Source organism: Moschus berezovskii, chromosome 2 (genome assembly GCF_049115385.1).
Source record: "Moschus berezovskii isolate FMDL1 chromosome 2, NW_MosBer_1.0, whole genome shotgun sequence".
Lineage (NCBI taxonomy): Eukaryota > Metazoa > Chordata > Mammalia > Artiodactyla > Moschidae > Moschus > Moschus berezovskii.
In genome coordinates this window covers 38,081,240-38,094,518 of record NC_142461.1, presented here as the reverse complement: position 1 = coordinate 38,094,518, position 13,279 = coordinate 38,081,240, and the positions used below count along the sequence as shown (strand labels likewise).

General features: G+C 37.7%; 1 protein-coding gene across 1 annotated transcript in view; it reads left to right on the top strand.

The window, feature by feature from the left end:
* The window catches only part of CPS1 (carbamoyl-phosphate synthase 1), a 145,976-nt gene that overhangs the window by 24,458 nt on the left and 108,239 nt on the right, over positions 1–13,279 (top strand). The window contains exons 3-6 of the mRNA XM_088842007.1: positions 2,449–2,593; positions 3,324–3,413; positions 8,721–8,777; positions 11,984–12,076. Coding sequence (XP_088698133.1) covers positions 2,449–2,593; positions 3,324–3,413; positions 8,721–8,777; positions 11,984–12,076 — 385 coding nt within the window. The remainder of the gene's footprint in view (positions 1–2,448; positions 2,594–3,323; positions 3,414–8,720; positions 8,778–11,983; positions 12,077–13,279) is intronic.

Below are 13,279 nucleotides of genomic sequence, written 5' to 3'. Positions count from 1 at the left end.
TAGAGATTCAAAACACTAAACTAAAATAGTTGATTAATTCTTTAGGGAAATTCAGTTAGCCTTACCTTATAAAGACAAGGAGGCGCTGGGTTAACTGATACTGAAGATATTGATTGACCAAGCTTCCGTTATATCCTTAATATACATTCTTCACTAAACTCTTGCTCCCTGTTTGAATTAAATAATACTAGATGATTTTTAAAATAGTTCCACTGGTAAGAACATTAAATTACAGAGTATGAAAACTGTTTGCAAAGTTTTGCTTCACCAGGCAATTATTTAAGCCTTTCGACAGCACTAATTACTAGCTGTGTTAATATACCTGCCAACAAACAACTGTTTAATATAGATCAGAATGATGGAGGGCACTAGAGTTTTCTTCTCTGTGATAGATTACGGGTAATAAATCTTGTCACATCACAAAAGTCAAACAGGACCTGATGGATTAATTTGCTTCCAACACTGCAGTTCTCTAAGACAAGCTGTATTTATTCATTTACTGGAGAGAGCATTGTAAGCTTATGTTTAAAGGGAGCAGCCAGTTCTTTTATGGAGAGAAAGAAGAAAGGAAGTAAAATTAAGTTAATTAAAGGCTTTTTTTTTTTCATGTAGAGAAAGGTGTTCATTAATAAGGTTAGTCCACAAATCCTATTTTCCTTTAAGAAATGCTGCTTTCCTTCATTGGGTGGCTCACCTAGTAAGGTGGTTGATAATTAATGGGGTTATTTTGTTTTTCATCTGCAAGAAATGCATTTATATTGTGTGCAAGCTTTGGTTTAAAAAATTTTTAGTTCCTGACAGGTCAGAGGCATTGAGAAATTAGCTGATGGGGGTGTGGGTATGTGTAAATATCACAGCACTTTCGTCACTAAGAGTTTGCTGAGCTGAGAAGCTATTCTGTTGACAAGGGAGTTCTGGGAGGAGTTAGTCTGGGTAGGGTTTGAAGAATTCATGTTGACTACTGCCAGAGCTGAACTTTATTAGTTTTGAGGTTATCATTCTGTCCCCTTCAGCACCTAAATTCGCTTTCAATAGTAATCCACAAGAAACAGTAGGTTTAGCTTCACTCTGTGGGAAGTAAAAATATAGGAGAATGGAAAAAATCTCATTGCAGTATATTTCAAAATATGGAATAGCTGTAGATAGATCCTGAATAATATTTCATATATTATTGCACATTCATAATAATATTTCATATTATTAAGAATAAACATTTTATATATAATTTTATTTTTATATAGAACAAAAACGAGAATATATGTATTTTTATTTTTTCCCTCCTTACACTTTAAATAAAGCCCTCTGCATTTATTATTAATTCCATATCCCTACTTTAAAATAGTTACTTGGAATCTTTATGGCATTGAAACACGTATGTTGTCATATGTGAAACGAATCACTAGTTCAGGGTCGATGCATGTTATAGGATGCTCGGGGCTGGCATGCGGGGATGACCCAGAGGGAGGATAAAGGGAGGAGGGAGGTGGGAGGGGGGTTCAGGAGGGGGAACTTATGTAAACCCGGGGCAAATTCATATCAATGTATGGCAAAACCAACCAATATAATATTGTAAAATAATTTGCCTCCAATAAAAAATAAATTAAAAAAAAAAAAGAAGACAGAAATGCTTTAGATCAATTTTTGTGTCATTGATTTTATTCTATGAAAAAAACTATCAAACATATACTATCAATAATAACTTGATAATTATCAAACATATACCTCTCTATAACTAAAGTATTTAAAAATCAACTTTATTAATTTTTTTCATAGAAAATAAATCAATATTTTAAATATTCAATAAATTTTAACAAACATATATACCAGGCAGCTACCATTGATGTAATCAGTATGTTCTTCAGTATGCTAAAAGATAAAAAGACTTTTCAACTTTTGACAGTTAATATTTTGGCAAAACTGTCAGCCATCAGTAGTAAATATCAGTTTGGACTCACTTATATCTGGTACTAGGAGAATCTTTGGGAATTAAAATATCTGCAAACTTTAAATAGAGCAATATTGGGATGGGGAACACATGTGTACCCATGGCTGATTCGTGTCAATGTATGGTATAAACTACTACAGTATTGTGAAGTAATTAGCCTCCAATTAAAATAAATAGATTAATTTAAAAAATTAATACCTTATGAAGAATTTTTCAAGGTATTAAAAATTTAAGAAACTGAGGGAATAGAAAATTAAATGAGAATATGCCATAGTACTTAAGAGTCTTTTCATATCAGTAATATCATGGTATATGTTTCCATATTTTACTGTAAAATTTCCCTAAGTTTGGCAAAATCTAGAGACAAGTTTGTAAGACTTTATTCTCATGTTCTTTAACTTTCAAGGGCCAAATAATTCAGATCATATATGCAGAACCAGAATAAATTATATCATGTATACGAATCAAGAATTTTTTGGTAATTTTTTGGCATCTTTACTCAGGTACCCGGAAGCTCTTACTGACCCTGCTTACAAGGGGCAGATTCTTACCATGGCCAATCCTATTGTTGGGAATGGTGGAGCCCCTGACACTGCTGCACTGGATGAATTGGGACTCAGCAAATATTTGGAATCTGATGGAATTAAGGTAGTACCAGTGATGACTATTTAAAAAGTATAGTTGATTTATTTTAAGAATCTAGGCTGGAAAAAGTTTCGGCCTCTGTCCTGTAGTAAAAATAATTAAATTTATAGTCTCAATCTCATTCCTAGGTATATGAGAATAAGTTTTAGCATGGAGCTATTCTGAATTTCATTTCTTATGGCACTTTGTATTTATTCTTAATGCTATGGATGAAATGTGGCTTCATTTGGAAAAACGTTGTTTTAAGTTCAGATAACAGCAATGCTACAAGAATTTGTGTCGAATCACTTTTTAAAAGGATTTTAAGAATCAACTCTGTATCAATTATTTATCTTTTAAATCTTACTCTCTATGGGAGATAAATAAAAGATAACTTGTATGCCAGCCTAAAAGTAAAAGTAAATACAATGAAAATTCCCTATTCAATGTAAATTTGGGTAATATCATGGGGATATTAACCATATAAACTATTCAAAAGTTTATACAGGGTGTTGAGAAGGGAGATCTAGTTTAGCCTCCTGATTTGGCAAACCAAGTGACTGTCCCCCACATGACAATTAAGGTAGTGACTATATATCTTAAAAAAAATTTTTTTTATCATATTTTGTTCTTCAAGTCTCCAAAATTTTAAGCATTTTATTGGTAGGTAATAAAATATCCGAGCTAACTCAAGTTACAAGAGTTGGATAGCATTTTGTGATCACTTTAAAAAACCGACTGCCTGTCTTTCTAGGTTGCAGGTTTGCTGGTGCTGAGTTATAGTGATGACTACCACCACTGGCTGGCTACCAAGAGTCTAGGACAGTGGCTTTGGGAAGAAAAGGTGAGAAATATCCAGCAGCCAGCATCACCTAAGGATGATTGGTGCGGTCCTGTAAAGTTGGGAAGGTGTATGTAATTGCAAAGGGCCAAACAGATGAGGCAGATCACACACTTTGGGATCCTTTTGTTTCAGAGAGCGCTTCCTTCTGTAACTACCGGCTGAATGTCCAGAACTCATTCTTTAAACAGAGAACTTATCAGTTCAGTCTCTCAGTCGTGTCTGACTCTTTGCAACACCATGGACCGCAGCACACCAGGCTTGCCTGTCCATCACCAACTCCCGGAACCTAATCAAACTCATGTCCATTGAGTCAGTGATGCCATCCAACCATCTCATCCTCTGTCGTTCCCTTTTTCTCTCACCTTCAGCATTTCCCAGCATCAGAATCTTTTCCAATGAGTCAGTTCTTCACATCAGGTGGCCAAAGTACTGAAGCTTCAGCTTCAGCATTAGTCCTTCCAATGAATATTCAGGACTGATCTCCTTTAGGGTGGACTGGTTGGATCTCCTTGCAGTCCAAGGGACTCTCATGAGTTTTCTCCAACACTACGTTTCAAAGGCAACAATTCTTTGGCGCTCAGCTTTCTTTATAGTCCAACTCTCACATCCATACATGACCACTGGAAAAACCGTAGCTTTGACTAGATGGACCTTGACTAAATAATGACTCTGCTTTTAAATATGCTGTTTAGGTTGGTCATAACTTTTCTTCCAAAGAGCAAACGTCTTTTAATTTCATGACTGCAGTCACCATCTGCAGTGATTTTGGAGCCCAAAATAATAAAGTCTGTCACTGTTTCCCCATCTATTTGCCATGAACAGATGCCATGATCTTAGTTTTCTGAATGTTGAGTTTTAAGCCAACTTTTTCACTCTCCTCTTTCACTTTCATCAAGAGGCTCTTTGGTTCTTTTTTGTTTTCTGCCATAAGGGTGGTGTCATCTGCATATCTGAGGTTATTGATTCCAGCTTGTGCTTCATCCAGCTCAGCATTTCGCATAATGTATTCTGCATAGAAGTTAAATAAGCAGGGTGACAATATACAGCCTCGACATACTCCTTTCCCTATTTGGAACCATTCTGTTGTTCCATGTTCAGTTCTAACGGTTGCTTCTTGACCTGGATACAGATTTCTCAGGACATAGGTCAGGTGATCTGGTATTCCCATCTCTTTAAGAAGTTTTCCACAGTTTGTTGTGATCCACAATGTCAAAGGCTTTGATGTAATAAATAAAGCAGAAGTAGATGTTTTTCTGAAGCTCTCTTGCTTTTTTGATGATCCAGCGGATGTTGGGCATTTGATCTCTGGTTGCTCTGCCTTTTCTACATCCAGCTTGAACATCTGGAAGGTCACGTTTCACCTACTGTTGAAGCCTGGTTGGGAGAATTTTGAGCGTTACTTTGCTAGCCTGTGAGATTATATTTTCAGTTTTTCCACTAGGTGGCACTCATACATGCTTGGTGAAAGTGAAAGTCGCTGAGTCGTGTCCAACTCGGTGACCCCCATGGACTATATAGTCCATGGAATTCTCCAGGTCAGAATACTGGAGTGGGTAGCCTTTCCCTTCTCCGGGGGATCTTCCCAACCCAGGGATCGAATCCAGGTCTCCAACATTGCAGGTGATTCTTTACCAGCTGAGCCACAGGGGAAGCTGAAGAATACTGGAGTGGGTAGGCTATTCCTTCTTCAGGAGATCTTCTTCACCCAGAAATCAAAGTGGGGTCTCCTGCATTGCAGGTGGATTCTTTAGCAACTGAGCTACCAGGGAAGACTTTCTCAATCTGGAAAGGGGTTAGAGAAAATTTTAGAATTCTCTGTAATCTGGAGTAATTTAACTACTCCCTTCCCTTTTAACCAGGATCTAGATATGTATGTGTCATAGATTCTTGTACCAGCTCAGTCATTAACTAGCTGTGTGACCTTGCTCTGGTCAAGCAATCATACCATACTTTCTTAATTTTAGTTTTTAATGAATGTGAACAGATTGCCATCAAGTCTTGTTGGGCTTAAAGGTTATGACTCAATGACGTATAATTGGATATCATCTCATTTGAAGTAATAAATGAAAAAAGTTACTAACTTTACCTTGCATGCTAAGTCGCTTCAGTCATATCTCACTCTTTGCAACCCTATGGACTGTAGCTCACCAGGCTCCTCTCCCCATGGGATTCTGCAGGCAAGAATACTGGAGTGGATTTCCATCCCCTCCTCCAGGGAATCTTCCCCATCCAGGGATCGAACCCCCAACTCTTATGTCTCCAGCATTGGCAGGCGGGTTCTTTACCACTAGTGCCACCCGGGAAACCCTATATCTGCCTTTCTTTGAGTATTATTTTCTAATCAAATAAGAGTATTCTCCTGGGTTGAATGTCAGACATACTTAGAGTAATTAGAGTTAATGGACCTGCTCTATTAAACCTCATTTCTACCATTATAGTAGCTGCTTTTTCTTAAGTTGCTATTGGGCCTGTAATTGACAAAATATTAATCTGAAAAAATTCTGACACTCCGATGAGCATCTATTGCATGTGTATGCTTAGATGCTCAGTTGTGTCCGATTCTTTATGACCCTATGCATTGTAGCCCGCCAGGCTCCTCTGTCCATGGGATTCTCCAGGCAAGAATACTGGAGTGGGTAGCCATTCCCTTCTCCAGGGGATTTTCCCAACCCAAGGATCGAATCCAGATCTCTTGCATTGCAGGCAGTTTCTTTACCATCTGAGCCACCAAGGAAGCCCAAACATCTACTAATTGGGGCTCAATGTTGCCTTTTCCTAACAATTAAAAAAATATCAATCTTAGTTTCCTGGATATCATTACTGCTAAATGTTAAAAGAGGTAATAAAGCATCTGTATTATCTCCCAGGTCTTTTCTAGTTTCTTTCAATTATTATCTGAATTTACCTCTTTGTAGTTGTCATTAATGTTTCCTTTGTGTTATGTAGGCACCTGATATTATAGCTACTTTGTGTCAGAATTAATAGTTTAAGTATAAGCTTAATCCATGGTTTGTTCAGTTCAGTTCAGTCGCTCAGTGGTGTCCGACTCTTTGCAACCCCATGAATCACAGCACGCCAGGCCTCCCTGTCCATTACCAACTCCCGGAGTTCACTCAACCTCATGTCCATCGAGTCGGTGATGCCATCCAGCCATCTCATTCTCTGTTGTCCCCTTCTCCTCCTGCCCCCAATCCCTCCCAGCATCAGAGTCTTTTCCAGTGAGTCAACTCTTCGCATGAGGTGGCCAAAGTATTGGAGTTTGTTAGCTTGTTTTAAAAATGAGCCTTGAGTCTTCTTCCATAATCATAGACACATAGAGTAGAACAGGGTCTAAAATTATAGTCAGTTTACCTCCTTCTATGGACAGGTGAGGGAAGATGCCTTGCTCATACATCACTCAGATAATTGGTGGAAGAAAAAAGAACTAGAATCTGTTTCCTCATTCTTAACTCATTGCTCTTTCCCCTTTTTTCCATGGGGAATATGTTCCAAGACCCCCTGTGGATGCCTGTAACTGTGGATAGTACCAAATCCTATATATACTAATATGGCAGAAAGTGAAGAAGGCCTGAAGAGCCTCTTGATGAAAGTGAAACAGGAGAGTGAAAAAAGTTGGCTTAAAACTCAACATTCAGAAAACTAACTTCAAGGCAAATAGATGGGGAAACAATGGAAACAGTGAGAGACTTTATTTTGGGGAGTTCCAAAATCACTGCAGATGGTGATTGCAGCCATGAAATTAAAAGATGCTTGCTCCTTGGAAGAAAAGCTATGGTCAACCTAGATAGCATATTAAAAAGCAGAGACATTACTTTGCGAACAAAGGTCTGTCTACTCAAAGCTATGGTTTTTCCAGTAGTCATGTGTGAGAGTTGGACTATAAAGAAAGCTGAGAGCTGAAGAATTGTTTCTTTTGAACTGTGGTGTTGGCGAAGACTCTTGAGAGTCCCTTTGACTGAAAGGAAATTAAACCAGTTGATCTTAAAGGAAATCAGTCCTGAATATTCATTGGAAGGACTGATGCTGAAGCTGAAACTCCAATACTTTGGCCACCTGAGGCAAAGAACTGATTTATTGTAAAAGACCCTGATGCTGGGAAAGATTGAAGGTGGGAAGAGAAGGGGACGACAGAGGATGAGATGGTTGGATGGCATCACTGACTCGAGGGACATGAGTTTGATTAGGCTCCTAGAGTTGGTGATGGACAGGGAAGCCTGGCGTGCTGCAGTCCATGGGGTCGGAAAGAGTTGGACACAACTGAGCAACTGAACTGAACTGATATATATACTAATGCAATATTTTTTCTTATATATACATACTTATGACAAAGTCCAATTTATAAACTAGGCACAGTAAAGGAATATCTTAATTTCCAGTATCACTACTCTTATGCTTTGGAGCTAATATTAAGTAAAATAGGGCTCCTTGAATATAGCACTGAGATATTACAGCCATAAATCTGATAATTCATTTGGCTACTGACTCAAGGTGGGATTTGCTGGACAAAGGGGTGGTTCACATACACTATTCAGAATGGTACACCATTGAAAACTTATGAATTGTTTATTTGTGAAATTTTCCATTTAAAAAACATTTTTAGACTATTGGCAATAGCAGGTAACTGAAACCACAGAAAGCAAAACTGGCTACCAGGGATAGATAACACATCTAACCCTATCTAATCTGGTCAAAGAAACTAAATCAAGTGGAGGTGTTGCCTGATTGACTAATACCCTAGGCAAAATTTAACACAGATGCTTAACAAGCACCTCCAGGAAACTCTGGGAGGTGGTGAAGGACAGGGAAGCCTGATGTCCTGCAGTCCACAGGGTCACAAAGAGTTGGACACAACTGAGTGGCTGAACAATAAGAATAACCTCCAGGTAAACCCATTGATTGCCTACTATGTGCAAGAAGCATGGATTTGCATATAATTTATGTAATTTTGCTTATGAAGTTCACTTCACAAATTCTGTTATTTTAAAATATACATGTATATATAAAATTTTGTTATGTGTTTAACATCCTGGATTAAAAGCAACAAAACTGTAGTAGAAGATCTATGTTCAGAGTTTCTCATTTTTCATTCTGAGGAATGGTCTGGGTGTTAAGAGTCCTATGCCCAACAGGAACAGCAATTTACCTTGTTCTCAAAACACAGTTATTCTGGATCAGAGAGAAGAAAGAGTAGGAAAATTATTTACTGCTCAAGTAGATAGATGATGTTAAGTTGGTAACTTGAAAACACTATGCAGGACCTAATTTACTCCAATTTTACTGTCACTACATATTTTTTTTTCTCTACAGGTCCCTGCAATTTATGGAGTAGATACAAGAATGCTGACTAAAATAATTCGAGATAAGGTATGATAATCATATTTAACCAAATCTATGTTTATATATATGTATATATGTTTACATATACATACATATATACAAGTATACACACATATACATATATGTGTATATATGTATATGTATGTATACATATATGCATGTGTATACATGTACATATATGTAATATGTATATACATATATGTATACACACATATATGTAATATATGTATGTATATGTATATGTAATATGTATATGTATATACATACATATATATGTATGTATGTATGTTTTTTCTCAGTGCCCAGGGAACCCATTGGTATGTAAAAGAACAAATCCAGCCCATTTTTGTCATTTGGGTGTCTGTCATCCTGTTTTACTTTTTCAAAGTTACTTGATGTAACTTTCATGACTGAATACTTGATTGGGATGTTTGTTCATGAGTGGCTTTGAGATTAATTCCCTCAGCAGTAGTTAATTGAGTGCCCACTCCACGTTCACTATCCCAAGTAAAGTCTTGGTGATTCAGCTGATGTGACAGGGCTAGTGAAACAAGTGGAGAAGGTAACTCGATGCATAGGAATTTTGCCTAAATTGAATGCCCACCTGCTGAAAAATGCAAGCCAGGAAGTGTACAGCACTAGGGCTGTTATTTGTCCTCTTGAAGGAGTTTGTGAAATTCATGAGTGTGTTAAATGAGCCCTCTATGTGCTACCTCAATTAGTCTTTCTTAAAATTGTTCCAGTGACCAAGATGAAGGTAAGTTTGTCTATTGCTTTTCTATCTGCTTGCTGAAATATTTGACCCTTCCTCTGAGAATGTCTCGTCACCATCTGCTTCCTTCTCCTTGTTATAAGAGGTGGACACTTTTTTCTTACATTAAACCTTTATGCTGTTGCTGCTGCTAAGTCGCTTCAGTCGTGTCCGACTCTGTGCAACCCCATAGACGGCAGCCCACCAGGCTCCCCCGGCCCTGGGATTCTCCAGGCAAGGACACTGGAGTGGGTTGCTATTTCCTTCTCCTAAACCTTCATACCCTAGACCAAAGAGAAACTTTATCTCGTGAATATTAACTAAATTCCTTAAATGCCATTAAAGGTTTCTAACTATATTCTATATATTTTCTTGAAAAAGAAAGATACAATTTCAAAGTGAAAAAGGTTCTCCAAGAAAATCTGTTGTAGATTCCTTATTAGAATACATATTGACTCAGGATCTCTGTAAACAGAAAGAAAGCTTTAAAAATAAGAACATGGCCACATACTTATGACCAGAAGGAATGTTTGCAGTCCTTCTACTCTACCTCTGATTTCATTCCCTCCTCCATGATTTTCCTGAGAATAAATGTTGTAGATTATATACGTAGATTATAAATCCCAGGTAGACTTTTGCATTTCCTTAGCCCAGTGATGTTGTGGGAGCAGTAAACAATGATGAGAATGCCAGATGGGAGGGGAATAAAATTGGGAAATTCAATTCAAGCTGTAGAATTGGCAGATTGGATACAATATAGACAGGCTTAGTAATTTTGGAAAATATAAGACCATATTATGTTCTTCATGTGATATATTAGTTTAAGGTGAACCTTGCTTTTGTCAATGGAGTAGAAAATGGCAACTCACTCCAGTATTCTTGTCTGGAAAAATTCCATGAACAGAGGACACTGGCAGACTGCAGTCCCTGGAGTCTCAAAAAGTCAGACACGACTGAGCACTGCTTTTATCAGAGGTAGTTAGGTTTTCAAAATCTGGCTGAATAGATTAGCAAGACAAATAGTAGTATTGTCTATTATATTTGATTATGAGTAATATGGGCTCATGGGGCTTCCCTGGTGGCTCAGAGGTTAAAGCATCTACCTCCAATGCGGGAGACCCAGGTTCGATCCCTGGGTCGGGAAGATCCCCTGGAGAAGGAAATGGTAACCCACTCCAGTATTCTTGCCTGGAGAATCCCATGGACGGAGAAGCCTGGTAGGCTACAGTCCAAGGGGTCGCAAAGAGTAGGACACGACTGAGTGACAGAACGGAACGGAATATGGGCTCATATTAAAAATGTATGTTGTGGCTTTTAGTTCTGTGAGTCTTAGGTTGGAGATTAAGGGTGTTTTTCACTCAGCATGCTTAAAGTAAAAGGGAATAAGAACTGAAAACCAAATTTCAAAATTAGGGATCCATAAATATAGTCAAGGAATTCTGTGATTTGGACTATAAAAGTAAGTGGAGACCCACCATGAAACTTAATAATCCAGTATGGAAGTGAAAGGTGGTTTTCACTGTCTTTCCCAGAGTTTGAGATAGTACTTTGGTTGTAATAATCACACTGAAATAACCGTCTGGATGATGTGTTAGCATCAACTCACTCCCAAGTTACTTCTTCCCCTAAGAAATGTGTTTCAGAGGGAAATTTTCTTCTATCCCTTCAGTGTAACAATTTCCTTGGAGAAAAGCAAATCAGTAAATTACTTTGATCTCCTCCCCCTCTCAATAAAGTCGTCATTATGAAACATAATATGCCATTTTAAAAATCTTTTCCCCCTCTCAATAAAGTCCTCATTACTAAACATAATATAACATTTTTCTAAATAGGTCAAACTAGATTTACTAATAAATAAACTAATCTCAGGACAGCAAAGAATAATGTGAAAACATTTGCATGTTCTGGCTAGCAAGGCTAATTTGTGAAAACTTTATAGAAGGTTAAGCCTTCTCTAAAGTTCAAGCCCTTATTAGCATATCTAAAAAAATGAAGCTTTCATTGCCATTTCTCAAAGTCTGTGACTTATACAACATTTCACATTCTTTTTTTTTGCATGTGAATTTTACTCATTAAAATATTTCCATTCTTTTTCAATTTTCAGAAAATTTTAGATTTCCTTTCTTTTTCTCAATCTATTATCTTGCCACATCTCCAACAAACTAGTTTTAAGTCATAAGTACACTAAATACTCTGATTTGCACTTCCTGGAAACCCAAATTCTGTTATCCTTTGACTTCACTTACCCCAGGTGACTATCTCAGCCCTAAAAGAAGTAATTTTACTTCTGAGCATGTTTCCCAAAATGTACCATGCAAACTGCTTCATCTTTCCAAGTTGAGAAGATGAAGATCTGCTGATGGTTATGAGTAGTTATAAAGACATCTAAATGTTGGAGCAGCTGTGTAAGTTCCTGTGAATTTATCCTGCTAGCACCTGCATCATTGCCCACTGTTAACTCTCTAATTTTTTAATTTGATAGGGTACTATGCTTGGGAAGATTGAATTTGAAGGTCAGTCTGTGGATTTTGTGGATCCAAATAAGCGGAATTTGATTGCTGAGGTTTCAACCAAGGTGAGAGATTTTCCTTCATATTTTGTGGTTTTATTTTATTCCCTTTAGACCTTCCTATTTTGTAATACCAAAATCTGCTGCTGCTGCTGCTAAGTCACTTCAGTCGTGTCCGACTCTGTGTGACCCCATAGACGGCAGCCCACCAGGCTCCCCCTTCCCTGGGATTCTCCAGGCAAGAACACTGGAGTGGGTTGCTATTCCTTCTCCAATGTGTGAAAGTGAAAAGTGAAAGTGAAGTCACTCAGTCGTGTCTGACCCTTAGCGACCCCATGGACTGCAGCCCACCAGGCTCCTCCATCCATGGGATTTTCTAGGCAAGAGTACTGGCGTGGCTTGCCATTGCCTTCTCCGATACCAAAATCTATATTTAAGCAAAAGTCATCTTCCACAAGCATCAGAATTGAAGGGAAAGTTATAAATTGATATATTGCAAAAGAAATGCACTTAAAGTTAGCAACTTCTACTTACAGGGAACTTGCATGGCTTGATTTAGAGTCTGTTTACTATTATTTTAATTTTTCTTATTTCTTTTTGTGGGTCCTTCACTCAAGACTTTGAAATGTCGAATACAAGGGTCATTCAATTGCCAAAGATAAGTACAGTGACAATCAGCAGTCAGAGCTAATGGTCTGCCAGAGAGTTGAGAGCAGTTTATAGAATCCAGACCCAATATTGTAATGAGAATCTGGGGTTATTTTATGCAGGGAAAAGAATTCCTGTGCACACTGAAAATTTAGTGTATTATAGCTTACTTCAAAAATTAAGTGTTCTTCATGACAGCTATATCGCTCCAAAGTGAGATATGTATATCATATACTTACAAGAAGGCATACAATACATCTAAGTATTCTACAAAATCAATACCTGTGTTGATATTGATTAAAGTTGTGTCTCTTGGGGCTATAGCTTCTGTTCTAGAGTTTGGTGGGGTACGCAAACAAGCAATCATCATGGAGCAAATACTATAATAAATGCTGTCGTGTGTGGGGAAACATCCAATTAAAGAGGTAGATTAGGGGAGACGCTGTGGAGGATTCAGGCTTGTCCTGAGACATAAAGAGTAAGTCAGTAGATGGTGAACTAGAAGAGCTTTGTTTTAGGCAAAGGAAATGGCATGTGTTGAAAGGTACAGAGGTGTGAAACAATATGGTGTGTTTGAAAAGTTATGCTTAATTCGGTGTGTCTGACCAACGGGTTCACAAA